This window comes from Schistocerca nitens, chromosome 1 (genome assembly GCF_023898315.1).
Source record: "Schistocerca nitens isolate TAMUIC-IGC-003100 chromosome 1, iqSchNite1.1, whole genome shotgun sequence".
Classification (NCBI taxonomy): Eukaryota; Metazoa; Arthropoda; class Insecta; order Orthoptera; family Acrididae; genus Schistocerca; species Schistocerca nitens.
The window spans coordinates 390,527,023-390,541,839 of record NC_064614.1 but is presented as its reverse complement, the minus strand read 5'-3'; the positions used below and the strand labels follow the sequence as shown (position 1 = coordinate 390,541,839).

General features: G+C 43.1%; 1 protein-coding gene across 2 annotated transcripts in view; it reads right to left on the bottom strand.

Annotated features, from left to right (window-relative positions):
* LOC126249339 (major facilitator superfamily domain-containing protein 6-like) overlaps positions 1–14,817 on the bottom strand; it is a 346,945-nt gene that overhangs the window by 122,250 nt on the left and 209,878 nt on the right. For both annotated transcript variants that reach the window (XM_049950997.1, XM_049951003.1), the window contains exon 2: positions 4,139–4,348. In XM_049950997.1, coding sequence (XP_049806954.1) covers positions 4,139–4,244 — 106 coding nt within the window. In that variant the 5' untranslated portion in view covers positions 4,245–4,348. The remainder of the gene's footprint in view (positions 1–4,138; positions 4,349–14,817) is intronic.

The window sequence follows — 14,817 nt, the reverse complement described above, 5'->3', positions numbered from 1 at the left end:
AACCCCTTTTGCATTAGCGGTACTCATCATAATAATAAGTCAAAGGTTTGAAGCATAATGGCCACGCCTGCTTCAGAGCGGATTGGCGATATCATTTTGAGGCCGCCCCTAACCTAGACGCCCTTGGCTGGCCGCCCCTCTGGAGTACAGACGCCGCCCTTATCGCTAGTTTTGGTCCACCCCTGGTATTTGATTTCCCCGGCACCACCCATATCTGGGAGGCTACCCCCTATCCGCCACCTGGGGAGGCGCCCGATGGGGGACTAACAACCCCCGCACGGGCAGCTCTGATACTACTGCAGGAAAACGTATGATAATATACCTTCCGGTCTGGCTCTTCACTAACAACCTTCACACGTCGTCCGTCAGCGTAATACAAACTTCGGCAGTCAATGTAGCTCTCCTTCCTCGCTAGTTTGATGTCGACCCATTCTTCTTACTGTTTCATTTTGACCTTAACAGCGGTGTCTATGTGGCCAGTGCCTTCATTGTTTTACTTTGGTTACTGCATTGCCTCTTCCTAGGTATCTTTCTGCTACTCCTTCCAGTGCCTCGTAAATAGACACCTTTCACCATTTTCACAAAACGTGGCCCTTTCTCTGTTCAAGACTTTTTATGTTTTCTTCTTAGCTCATTCCTGTCATTCCTCCTCTGAAGCCCGAGTTGGAGGCGAGCTGATTACGTCAGTTAACAATGAGACAGCAAACGTGCGAGCCTCCCTGAACTGCTGGAAGAGTTCTCTGATAACGTGTAGCATCTTGGTTCACTTGCCAATAAATACATTTGCTGTGTCTCTTATTTATAATTCACATTTAAATCTGTCCCTATATTCGATGCTGATGGATCACTACCGAGGCTGTGTAGATCTTAGTTCTCAGCACTCGGGTCGACAGTGGGACAAATGGATGATTAGAATGTTTGCATCCTCTGAATTAGTGCGACTATCTAGTTAAATACCGATGAGCAGAATAGAGAATGTCGATAAATCGCGGTATCTGTTCTCGAGAACCAGCTGAAATTGAATACACGCCCGATATTACTTGTAGTATACAGCCGTCTGCATGTCCGAAGCGCACAGTGAAACCAGCGTGCAGCCAAGTGCACCCCATTAAGGTGCCCACACACATCCAAGCAATATGACCGAAGACTTCGAATCGTGACCACTTCCCAACGTTTATGTGGATATTTATGCTGGCCGAAACAACTTCAACGGTCCTCAGAAGTAGAAACACAGAACTAGGTCGGAACAAGTTCGTAGGGGCGTTGCAGGGTAGGTTGTGCTGAGAAAAAAAGAGCTATACAGTGCGCCGTTTCCGATTTAATTGGCCGACCGGGGTGGCCGAGCGGTTCTAGGCGCTACAGTCTGGAACAGAGCGACCGCTACGCTCGCAGGTTCGAATCCTGCCTCGGGCATGGATGTGTGTGATGTTCTTAGGTTAGTTAGGTTTAAGTAGTTCTAAGTTCTAGTCCCATAGTGCTCAGAGCTATTTGAACCATTTGAAACGACTTAGTTACCAATGAAGTTGGCCAATAAGGCAGTTGCGCGCTTAAATTCAAGCGACCCGCGAGACACAATTAGTGTCAATATATGAATGTGCGGCGTCTGTTCTTTCAGACTTGTCCGAAAGAACAGACACCACACATTCATATAGCTGATTCGCCTCGACGTGCAGACATCGATGCTGTGGCATGAGGCTCGACCGGTGCCGTCAGAGGATCACTTGAGAGATGGAATGGTTTTTAGCGATGAAAGCAGATTCAGTCTGCACGCAAGTGATGGTGGTTTGAGCGTTCGACGTAGACCTGGTGAGCGCTGTCTCGTAGGGTGCAGTAGTCAAAGACACACTGGTGCCACTTCAGGCCTTATGGTGTGCCTACTTCGATGCTGTGGCGTGAGTGGAAGACAGGCTAGAAGTGTGCGTGCCGTAGTCCCACTACTAATAACCGGTTCGCAACATTGGTGTTGACACGTCTGGATTCGTCAGTCCTCTTATTTGCGCTGTGGTAGCTGCACGATCTGCCACTACTGCCTTGCAATACGACAATTCCGGCGGGCATCTGTGCCACGTAGACGTCCAGAACCTCATCTACCCATGTGACAATGTTCACGTGATCACTGATACGAGCATCGTTGCACAACTGAAGCAGAACCTCCAACTTGTGTGGAAATTCTCCGAAAGGACCATCCCGCCACACGGAAGGCCACAATTCGACCCCTTTCAATTTCGCTCATATGGCTGCAGGAAGCCCGAGTGCGTTTCCGTAATATGGTTGTCTGTCTGCTTGCGCCACACGTTTGCAACACACTCAAAAGCAGTAATCACCTCTTTTTACTGATAAGTATGATGAAGATATGGATTATTGGAAAGTACAGCCCAGACCTTCGCCGCCTAAAAGAAGACAGCTGGAAAAAGAACGACTGGTTTTATAATATGAGGCGATACTATAGCTCAGAAAGTTTATTCCTGTGCACAGCAGCTCTAGAAGCAGATGTTTTATATACACTACGAAATCATTAGTCTATTCAGTGTAAGTAGTAAGTTCACGACAGCCGACTGCAAGCGGGTACTACGCTCAGTTTATTAAGTTGTAAATCACCTCCCTGGTTATAGTCTGGTGCAAATTTTATCATTTCATAAATACGGTATAACTGCAAAGCCAAAGATAGGGAAGAAAAAGGTGGATGTTAGAGCGCTCAGGACAGAGATCCCACCGTTCAGGTGCAAAAATAATTTTTATTTTCTGTAACCACACTGAGAACTACGTGTTCGCATACGCAGTATAACGGGTAGTGGTTTACAGAATACGTGATCTGAAAGCAAAGGTTTGTTTAAACTGAGAAAAGTTTAAGCTTGTACAGCTTGTAAGAACATCTAAGCCAGTCATAGACAAACCATTTGTTCTTTGTTTTATACCGGGTCGCCAACATTGAGTAGTGATGGTGAATGGAGTTCTCAAGCTGTCTAAAAATTTCCAATGCAGTGGCATCTGAAGACAACATTTTCTTTTTCGGTTGCAAATAGCTTCCTATAACAGAAGCAGGGTTTGTTCGAGTACTGCATCAAAAGCTATTTAGCCCGTCATCATTAGAACTATTCTTGCCGATAATCATCTATTACATTTCTGATTATCCCAGTAAGATGTTACAAATTAGTGTACTGTTCTAACAACCAAGCACCATTTACTAAAATTACAATAAAAGTGATCTCGATCAGATGAGAATAAGCTGGTCTAAGTAGTCGAAACTACGACTTTTATTCAATCAAAACCACATTAAAATTCCGACATTCCCATTCGAGGCCGCCTCTCTATGATCTTACTAAGGCAGTTATATAGCTGAGTGTGTTCAGTTGTGAAACTTCCTGACAGAGCGAAACTGTCCGTTGGATTTGTATGGCTCACAGTTTAGTCAGTTTCAGGAACTACATTTTTACAATATAAGATTGCGCTCTTGAGATGAAAAACTTTCAGAGCCAATAGGTTGTATTTTCCCTTTTAGTACCAGGCCTAGCAGCGTACAGTATGTAATCTGAAACTTTTCTTGCTACTCTTCTTCAACAATGTCCAACACTAGGCACGTAATAAACAGATATTTCATCAGCATCTGGAGGAAAGAGAGAGAGAGTGAGAGAGAGAGAGAGAGAGAGAGAAGTGAGAGAGAGAGAGAGAGAAGAGAGAGAGAGAAGAGAGAGAGAGAAGAGAGAGAGAGAAGAGAGAGAGAGAGAGAGAGAAGAGAGAGAGAGAGAGAGAGAAAGAAGAGAGAGAGAGAGAGAAAGAAGAGAGAGAGAGAGAGAAAGAAGAGAGAGAGAGAGAGAGAGAAAGAAGAGAGAGAGAGAGAGAAAGAAGAGAGAGAGAGAGAGAGAAAGAGAGAGAGAGAGAGAGAGAGAGAGAGAAGAGAGAGAGAGAGAGAAAGAGAGAGAGAGAGAGAGAGAAAGAAGAGAGAGAGAGAGAGAAAGAAGAGAGAGAGAGAGAAAGAAGAGAGAGAGAGACTGGGACAGGAAAGGAGGGAAAAAGAGAGATGCTCTTGCTTTTTAGAAATGTTGCATAAATTAATGTTAATCCCTACCGAAGCAATGTAACTCTTATGTGACAGTGATGAGTGGCTAATTAACTGTTGAAATTGTGGTCGAATACTTACTTGAGGAATGCACGAAGAACAGAAGTTTCAGCGGCAAGAGTTCCTTGTGGCGGAAGTCTGTGATGATCCGCCTGAAGAAGGCCTTGAGGAAAACTTTGGTTCCCATCTTGCTGGTGGCGGCTCGGCTGCAGCGGCGGTGTTGCTGGCAGGTGTCAGCTACTCGTGCTCCCGGGTGTTAGGCACTGGCTGCGTCCATAGCCGCTTACTGTCCTGCAACACAGCCCAGTTGCCGGTGAAGAGCGCCTCTCACACGACGGCACTGCAGTCTCTGTCTTGCCTCTAGCGCCGTACTGTTAAGTATTTTCTCTAAACCGTGCTGCAAAGCTGCCGCGTGCTTAAAGAACGGCATCACGAACGTGCATATTTATCGACGACTGTTTTCTGTCAAGGGAGTGTTTTCACATCACGATTACCATCACGTCAGGTTGAAAGGACGTTCCTTGACGTTAAATACATAATTATTACTTGCAATATGTCTCTCACACACGCACCCGTTCTCTTACATTTGTTTTCCTTATATTGTCTGTAGAAGACAGTGGACGCATGCATGTCAGATGCTGCATTGGATATTACTTTTGAATACATCGCGGGAGCAGACAGTGATCAATGTTATTACTAATAGTTACTATTAAAATCAGTCTATATCACAACTTTATTTATTCTGATAACCGGTTTCGATTACGCCTGTGGTCATCTTCAGACCAAAATTCTGTATGAGCAGGAGCCGCCTTCTGGTAAATCACTGCAGTGATTTACCACCAGGAGGAGACTCTTGCTCATATAGCGTTTTGGTCTGAAGATGACTACAGGCGTGGTCGAAACCTGTTATCAGAATAAATTTGTGATCAAGACTGAGTTTAATAGTAATTATCTGCATTGGATAATTGTGTACTTCAGATCAAGAATCTTTTACTTAACCCGACATAGTGATATTCGTGACTAAAATAACTTAACTGAAACAGTGTCGATAGTTATATAAGCGTTAATCAACAATCGTCGACGTTATTGCCGTCCGCATATCGTCCTCATCTTCCTAAATTGACATCTGCTGTATTTAAAAAAAATATTACTAGAAATATAATAGAAAATTGAATTTAGTCAGGTCACAGTCATTAGAGTTACGTTATTTGTGAACATCGTCACCACCTACAGTACACTGGATAACTATACAAATGTGTTTTCAGTGTTTCGTAACTCAGTCGGTATAAAGTGAACCAATATAGGAACGCTCTGCTGTCTGTAAACATCTCCCTGAAGGACCGATATACACTGCTGGCCACCGTAAATGCAACACCAAGAAAAACAAGAGGTAGCACAACAAAATTTATTTTGTGGATAACATGTTGACCAAGTATCAAATGATTACGTTTACAGACGTCTGTGACATGTGGTTCCTGCCAGAATCAGTAGCCAGAGTAGCCGCCATTGTTGGAGATCACCGCTGCCACACGTCTCGGCATTGAGTCAGAGATGTTGGATGTGTTCCTGGGGTACAGCAGCCCAAGCAGCTTCCACACGTTGCCAAAGATCATCTGGTGTGGCAGCTGGGGATGTAATCTGGGTCACTCGTTGAGCAACCATGGACCACATGTTTTCTATCGGCGAAAGATCCGGAGAGCGAGCCGGCCAGGGAAGCAATTCAATCTGGTTATTGACGAAGAACCTTTGGACAATGCGTGCCACGTGTGGTCGCGCGAGAGTAATATCCAATACCGCCCCATACCATAATACCCGGTGCAAGACCAGTGTGGCGGTGCATAATGCAGCTGTCCAGCATCCTCTCTCCACGGTGTCTCCACACTCGAATCCGACCATCGTGGTGCTGCAGACAGAAGCGTGCCTCGTCAGTAAAGACAACGTCATTCCATTCTGCCGTCCACATCCGTCTGTCATCACACCATTGGCGACGGAGACGTCTGTGGTTCTGCGTCAATGGTAGACGAAGCAATGGACGTCTTGCGGACAGACCACTCTGCTGTAAACGGCGTCGAATGGTACGCGCAGACACTGGATGATGCGTTACAGACGCAATGTGCTGTGCTATGGTTCGGGATGTCACTGAGCGATCCGTCACTGCCATGCGCACAATTTGCCTATCAGCACGTGCAGTGGTGCACCGAGGTGAATGCGATCGACCACGTCGGTCCGTCGTACCCTCCTGCATCCAACGGTCACATATCCGCATTACAGTTGTTTGGTTTCGTCCAACACGACTAGCGATTTCTCTGTATGATAATCCACAATCTCGGTAAGCCACTATCCTTCCTCTGTCGAACTCGGATACTTGATCAAACGATGTTCGTTGTTTTCTACGTGGCATAACTGATAGTCTTGTGAAACAACCACAAGGTAAACACACGTGCCGAACGTACACTCGTCGAAATCGCCAAGCCTTAAATGGCGCTATGAGGTGGCGCCACAGGCGCGCGTGATGTGCGTCTGCGCTGAAATTCTAATCAGTTGCATATCTCATCGCTGCAAACCCGTGGTGTAAATTTCACTTGATTCAGATGCTTCCTTCAGGGTGTTGCATTTACGGTGGCCAGCAGTGTATTTATCAAGTTGGAATTTATGTCAAATACGGTCCCTTGGCGGTGTCGGTTATTTAAGCTTTTAAGTCAATGCAGTGATCAAAGATACAACCATAGATGTCACGTATTTCGATACTTGGAAACGCTTATCAAAACCGATATACGTTTTGGGCCTGTGAAACAGGTGTCTGGAAACAGAGGTCGCGGGATCTAAACTCGATCGGACAATGGATTTTTCACTCTTCGTTTTAAGCTAGTCTTCATCTCTTAACTACACAATAAATCGCCAGAAAGAACACGTGATTCAGATTTCACGTTAATCTGTAGGTCTCTTTCCCCCTTGGTTAACAGAGGTAGATAAGGGACACTCAAGTCGGCGAAGTGTCGACTGATATAAAGACTTGCTACACGAAATTATTATCTATATACACAATTAAGTTTGTACAGATCCCTCACAGCACGAGACCTACTCGCACTTTTTAGGGTTTTCCTATCTTTGCGTCACCGTTTTTATTTATTGAAAGAACCACACCATTTCGAAATCAGCTTTGGTCGTTACCACTTGTTTATATACTCGCATTTAAAAGGATAACTCTGTCTGCCGTCACACTAACGTCTTTCATGCAATCTAGTTCGTGCTTCGTACTTTACAGTGTTAAACAAATTACATATTTACCAATAGGCGAAAAGCTCTTTCATCCGACATCTGAATGGTAACTCTTCGGTGGCCTGTCGAATAAATCTGAATAAAAGTTTGAACAAAGAATGGCTATATAGTTCTACGGAAACACGACGTTACACCTTCTAGCAACAAAACTAAATTTAGCAAGAACAGGAGTTGCCTGCAGGGGACGCGACTGTTCAAACTAAGTTTTTGAAAGCAGCCACAACTCTCACTACTTATTCTGGATTTACCGGTTTCGCTCTTCAAATGAGCGAGAGCATCATCAGAATAATCAGTTTAAAGTTGGCTGATGGGACTATAGATTACGCTTAAAGTTGGTTGTACTATAGTACTTAAACTTACATTTAAACTTTAAAATACAGCCGGCCTCGGTGGCCGTGCGGTTCTAGGCGCTCCAGTCCAGAGCCGCGCTGCTGCTACGGTCGCAGGTTCGAATCCTGCCTCGGGCATGGGTGTGTGTGATGTCCTTAGGTTAGTTAGGTTTAAGTAGTTCTAAGTTCTTGAGGACTGATGACCACAGCAGTTGGGTCCCATAGTGCTCAGAGCCATTTGAACCATTTTTTAAAATACAGTAGATTAAACTGACATTGGCGCTGTCAATGTCATCATTTTCTACTGTACTTTAAAAGCAAGTTTAAGTACTATAGTGCAGCTAACTTTAAGCGCAATCTATAGGTGCTGTCAAGTAACTTTAAATGAACAAGAGCATCACCAGAACATATAAAGAGCTAAACCGATAAATAAAAAATACTAAGATGGGACTTGTGGCCATTTTCAGAACCAGAACCAAATTCCTTATGGACAAAGTTGGTGAACAGTTGCTTGACAGAATCATTACTGTTTTTCGGGAGCATCATATTTCACAGCACATCCGTTAGATTCTTCACGGAGAAAAAAATACTTACTGGAACACACGCTTACCCATAAAGATATTTGCTTGCATACACCACACCAACAGTTATCAAGAAATGTGTGCGTGAGTAGCCTCCTCCTTGAAATGTAAGTGTAATTTCCCTTTAGATCGTGTTATGTTGTTAACGTTGAAATCAAGATAAAAAAAATTAAAAAAGTTCAAATGGCTAAGTACTATGAGACTTAACATCTGAGGTTATCAGTCCCCTAGACTTAGAACTTCTTAAACATAAGTAACCTAAGGACATCACACATATCCATGCCCGAGGCAGGATTCGAACCTGCAACCGTAGCAGCAGCGCGGTTCCGGACTGAAGCGCCTAGAACCGCTCGGCCACAGCGGTCGGCCAAACTTTACAAATAAAGCTGAAGAAAATTCAATATCCTTTGCAACCTGGCACAAGAAAACACTGGTTCTTTATCATTTTGTTTTCAGAAATAATATTAAATTCTCCATAATGCTGACTTTTTAAACTGAGAGTCACGTGGCTAGTAGAAAATCACAGTATACATTTCTACTGTATCGACCGCTAAGCTTATAGCGTACCTCTTACGCTCTAATTTCACAAGGTGGCTTTGGGAGTGAGTCGCTTATGATTTCTGAGTTGGTTAGACTCCTAAGCAATCGGGCACAGCTCTGGTACGACTCACAAATCCTCTGCAGTTGCAGTGCGACAACCGCTTATGAGCGACTCAGATGTATAAAACCGCCTTGATGCTAAATGCAACTTTTTGTTATCTGTCGAAACGCTTGCGCCATCAGCTTGTTTTCTACACGCTCAAATGAGGGAGAACAGTAGAAGTGTTACGTGTGCATAACTCAAAAAAATTTCAAGTAACACGATCATGATGGATTATATGATGGGTATTGAATTAGAACCAGTGTTTCGTATAAAAGAGACCAATAATTCATAAAACCTCTACAAAATTTAATATTTTACAATTCCGGTATTTGCAGCTATTTCGTATTTTATCTGTTTCACCAGTGCCATTTATTCTCAGGACCGTGCATGAGAAGTCCACAAGTGTATTACACTGTTTGGTTTAATAATCACAAATTACAGTAGAAAATTCACAGTATGAACATTCCTTCAAGCATGTGTCTTATAAAACAAAAACTGCAGTGACCTACAGCGACAGACCCTACGGATAATTACCACAGTCCTGCAATCTTTGACTTATTATTGCTGTGTTACTTACAAGCTGCAAAAATGAATTTCCGATATCTGAATATTTCCTTAAAAAATATTCGCGATTAATAATACGTAGCAAACTTGTAACATAGCACAGTTTACGATAGAGGCCTTCTGATTTTTAAGTCCTAATTACCAACTAGGTTACACCAGTGGCAGCAGCGCGTCTTTTATCACGATGGAAGCAATGTAGCCTCCTATGTTCAACCTCACCAGTGACCACGTGAGTTCCCGTATCTCACGGAACACTGTAGCATTCGTTTCGACAGCTTCTCAAATGCGTATAGTTTGACGAGGCCTACGGTAACCAGATTATGTTTACTTGGCTTCAAATCGACGGGTGATAAAATCACTGATCGCAGTGAGATTATCGATGCCAGAGGGATGTGCATTCTGTCTGATATAGGTCTCTCCTTTTCTGAAAGCGATTTTAACGCTGAGATAAACATGTAACAAATTAGAGAATGAAATTTTCAGTCAGCAGCGGAGTGTGCGCTGATATGAAACTTCCTGGCAGATTAAAACTGTGTGCCGGACCGAGACTCGAACTCGGGACCCTTGCTTTTAGCGGACATGTGCTCTAGCAACTGAGCTACCCAAGCACGACTCACGCCCCGTACTCTCAGCTTTAATTCCACCAGTACCTCGTCTTCTACCTTCTAAACTTCGCAGATGCTCTCCTGCATACCTTGTAGAACTAGCACTCTTGGAAGAAAGGATTTTGCGGAGACATGGCGTAATCACAGCGTAGGTGATGTTTCCAGAATGAAATTTTCACTCTGCAGCAAAGGTCCAGAGTTCGAGTCTCGGTCCGGCACACAGTTTTAATCTGCCAGGAAGTTTCATGTAACAAATTAACTTACTCCACTTGTCAAGTCCACAGATTTATTTATTTATCTCACTTGGTATGCATCTTACATATGACTAGACATTCTCAGTAAATATAGCAGTATGTGTAGTTTATGGTTTGGAAAGATATTTTTAACTTTGTGGCCGATTGCCAGTCTTGTCGCCAGGAAACAATTAGACCAAGGAAAGGAAGTTGTCTGCACCTTTTGTCTGTCAATCATGTAAGCTTTTTCTGTGTTTTATCGTATTTTAATTATCTGTGTATCGTATTTTCTTAGACAGAGATTAGGAAACAGTCCAGCCTTTGCCTGGACGAGCGTGAAAAAACAGCCTGAAAGCTCCATTCGGTCTGGCCGGATTGAATCAGTGTGTCACAACTCCACGTCTCTCAAGGTTGGCCGCCCTGCGTTAAGCTAGTGAATAGTATAATTACACTGTGTTAAGTGATTTACTCGTTACGATTTTGTCTTGTGAGCAATGGCAGCTAATATGTGTGGGAGTAGAACGTCAGCAATCAAATCTGGTGAAGTAGTTAACTGATCCAGGAAGAAGCAAGATTTAATAGGTTAGCTGATGAGTTGGAAAGTAAACAGACAAATAAATATGAAGAAAGCATGGATAGTGTTGACAATGTGGCGGAAATACTGGTTCGCTATTGGACAGAAGGAAGACCGCCGGAAAATGTCGATGCTAACAGATGAACTTTTAATTCTCTATTGAATCACGAGTGGTTTTGGACAAGACGCAGGTCACTGGGCAATTTGTTCCAAAGTCGTGCGATTGAAATGGGTGGTATGAGAAATGTTTATTATGCCCAAGTACATCTAATGTGTTGGACGTGTCAGAGCTCATATTTTTGTATGGAATAGTAAAGGTTGTCTGATAGTCGAGGAGAGCTATTAACAACAGTGACCAAGGAAAGATAAAAGAAACAGAGCATGTAGGTATCACGTCGCCTATCTGGTTCAGTCCACCCTGAACATAGGAAGGACTGACGTATGTTCCACAAAAAATCTGTCGTGTATATACACGGTTAGCTCGAGGATGTGTGTGTCGTGTGTAACTACATCACAGCAGTAAAGATCAGGGATCGGTAAATACACTACTAGTTTTAATTTTACTTTGTGTTGAAGTACTCCGCAAAATTTTGGGATTTTGTGTAAGCAGTTCTTTCCAGTTTAAATGCTTAGCAAAATTACTTACAGATATTTTAAATTTTTATGGGAGGGTAATTGGGCATATCAAGAAATATGGGAGGAACTGTTTGAAGAGGGAGGAACGATGTTCTTACCTTAGGAATTGTGCTTTGATACAGCTGCATGTCAGTATAAAATTTGTAGTTACGTAATATGCAGACACGAATGGAGAAATAGTGGACCAACGACTTAACCCTGGAGGACTCCCAAGACCTCATTTAATTTAAATATTCATTATTGTATTCTAGATGTAGTACTTATCAATGGAGGATTACCGTGTAAGGTTTTTCCAAGTGTATTTCAGGTCGACTTCTCACATGGTTCGAGTGCTTCCGGCTACCGCTATTTCTTTTTATTTTTCATAACAGCAGCTGGATCATTTATTTCGGTGTTTGGGAATTAGACAGCAAGGAGAGCCTAAGGCGACGAAGTTTATATAACATTTGCTCCGAGGTCAAGCCGTTCAGGATGTAAACAGGAAGTTACAGATCGCGAATAAAATGTTTCTTTTAAGATATTCAGCAATGGTTGCGTTAGTTATGTACCAGTTCTCATTAAATGAGGTGTACTTGTAATTAATTCTGGCATACATGTTAGTTTTCCATTAAAGTAATTTTAGAAATAAAATCATAAATCCAGAGTGAAATTTCACCATGCAGCAGAGTGTGCACCGATATGAAACTGTGTGCTGGGCTGAGACTCGAACTCAGGACCACTGCGTTTCGTGGTCTAGTGCTTTACCGACTGAGCCACCCAAACACGACTAATGCCCCGTCCTCGCAGGTTTATTTCCGCCAGCGCCTCGTCTCCTACCTTCCAAATTTGCCCGCGAAAGGCAAAGGTCAGGAGTTAGAGTCTCGGTCTGGCGAACAGTTTTGATTTGTCAGGAAGTTTGAAGATCATAAATATTTGATGCTTGTCATTGCATGAGGAATTCCGTATTTCTCAGAATAACTGGTTATGAGTGAGTCTCGATTTAAAGAGCATAATATATACCGATTTGCTTTAATATGTTGAAACATTAATGTACTCTTTACGTTAAAAATGTTTACATCATTGAATTTGAAATAACCATAGCTTCACACGACTAATAATCTAAATGGGTGGAAATTTCCGTATTCGTGAGTACAAAAGGAAATCCAAACATCTACGATATTTGAACGAGGTGTATGCGTTAATCTTTATACCTGCCATTTATTAATACATAAAGTGGAAGTTTACTGTCGCAGAGAATGTAGGCGGCGGCTGTGCCTGATGTTTTCATTTAGCTATATTTTGGAATGAGTTTAATTCTTATTAAATACTGATATTTATGCTTTCGGGGATTTTTCTACCAAAAATACGTAGTAAATCTGTTTAATTTCTAATTGTTTGTAAATCACGACCACAACTTACTGTAAGACACGCCGGCTCCGGTACTGCCAGACTTCTCACTACGTTGATACTCATCCATCGCGAGGTTCAAGAATGTCGACAGAGTCCACAGAAAAACACCTAACCCAATGGAAAAATTCCCAATTTCAGAAAATTGCATCTATACTGGAAACTGCAGTTCAGCGAAAATTCTGACTACGTTCACTATTATTGAGAGGCCAAAACTCCCCGAGTTGTCATGAATTGGTTGTCGTCATTACAAGACAAGAGAGCCTCATAGCTTCCTGAACTCCTGTTCGAGAGAGAAAGACCACAGAAATATATATCTGTAACCAGTCACTTGTGAAATATTTATTTCTATAAATTAGTTTTCCGAACCTTTTCAGGCGCATCTCCATAGTCAGAGGTTATCTACTTCTTTGTAGCGTGACGCTGTTGCTGGCTCTATGACAAGGTGATAGGAGACGTTATCGTATCCCCGCGATTATTACACGACAATTGTGTGTGTGTGTGTGTGTGTGTGTGTGTGTGTGTGTGTGTGTGTGTGTGTGTGTGTGTGTGTGTGTGTGTGTGTGTGTGTCGAAAAAAGACTTTACTTATTGACAGCAACAGTATGGGCTGTGTAGTTTATAATGGTAGCTTCCACTTTCATTGACTATTCGCCAAGTAGTTAAATCAGAATTCTCTACAAACAGCATATAATCGATATAAAACTCTTAGTAAAAGTAAAAAGTCGAACGATGCCCTCGTGGTTCCTCGTAAATGACCTTGCTTTGAACTCTAGTCGCTCTCGAAAAGGCCAGGACGGCGCAAACACTATCTCTCGAGAAGTATGCGGACACCGGTTAATAGAAACTAATCTGTGATGTGTCCACCTTTCGCCTTTATGACTGCTTTAACTCTGAGGACACTTGTACTGACGTGCCCGAATGTCTGTCGAGGAATGACAGCCCTTTCTTCTCCAAGAGCCGAAAATGAGCGATGTAGTGACGTTGAGGGAAGTCGACGTTTTAACTCACTGGGTGTTGCACTGGGTTCAGGCCGGGACTCTGGGCAGGGTAGGCCGATCAGTTTCAGGAATGACGTCCACAAACCATGGTCTCACACGTGCTGTTTCATAATAACGTTCACTGTCACGCTGATACGAATAATCATCATCCGCGAACTGTCCTCTACTGTGCGCTGTGCAGAATACTGTAAAACGTGTTCGTATCCTTCCACATTTAACGTTTTCTTAAACGCAGAAGGGGTACCACACCAACCACGAATAACGCCCCCATACCATAACGCCTCCTCCTCCGTACTTCACCGTTAGTACTACACATGGTGGCCAGTAAAGTTGCATCCCCTGAAGCATCGCTTAGCATTGACTGTAGAAATGTGTAGCTTAAGAGAAGCTGATGGATCATTGTACCCAATTCTTTCTAACTCCGTACACACAGTCATTTAGCTACATGGACTGCTAGCAGCATTTCCGAACTCACCAGTAATCCCTTCCGCTCATTTCATACGACGTTTACTACCACCCTCCGCAATTCTCGAAGGTCCTTATCCGTCAGTACATGAGGTCCAGCTGGTGTCGGTTCAGCTGTGCTAGTTCCTTTGCGTTTCCTCTTCTTAGTCATATCACCAACATTCGACGCGGGCAGCTTTAGAAAGGTTGGAATGTCCCTGATGGATTTGTTACTCGGGTGACTATCGCTAGTCATTGTTCCAAGTTACTGAGTACTCCTTACTACTGCTGTGCTTTACTGGCAACACCGTACTCCCCGTTTCCTTTTACGCTGGTGGATGAGTCATTCATGACACTTTGTGGTCAATTCCATCTAGCATTGCGGTGTCCGGATCCTTTTGATCGGATAATTTATCTGCATCAAGCTACTTGGTATTTCAGGTAATACAGTGACGTAAGATTTTCATAAACCAGTTAATGGAAATC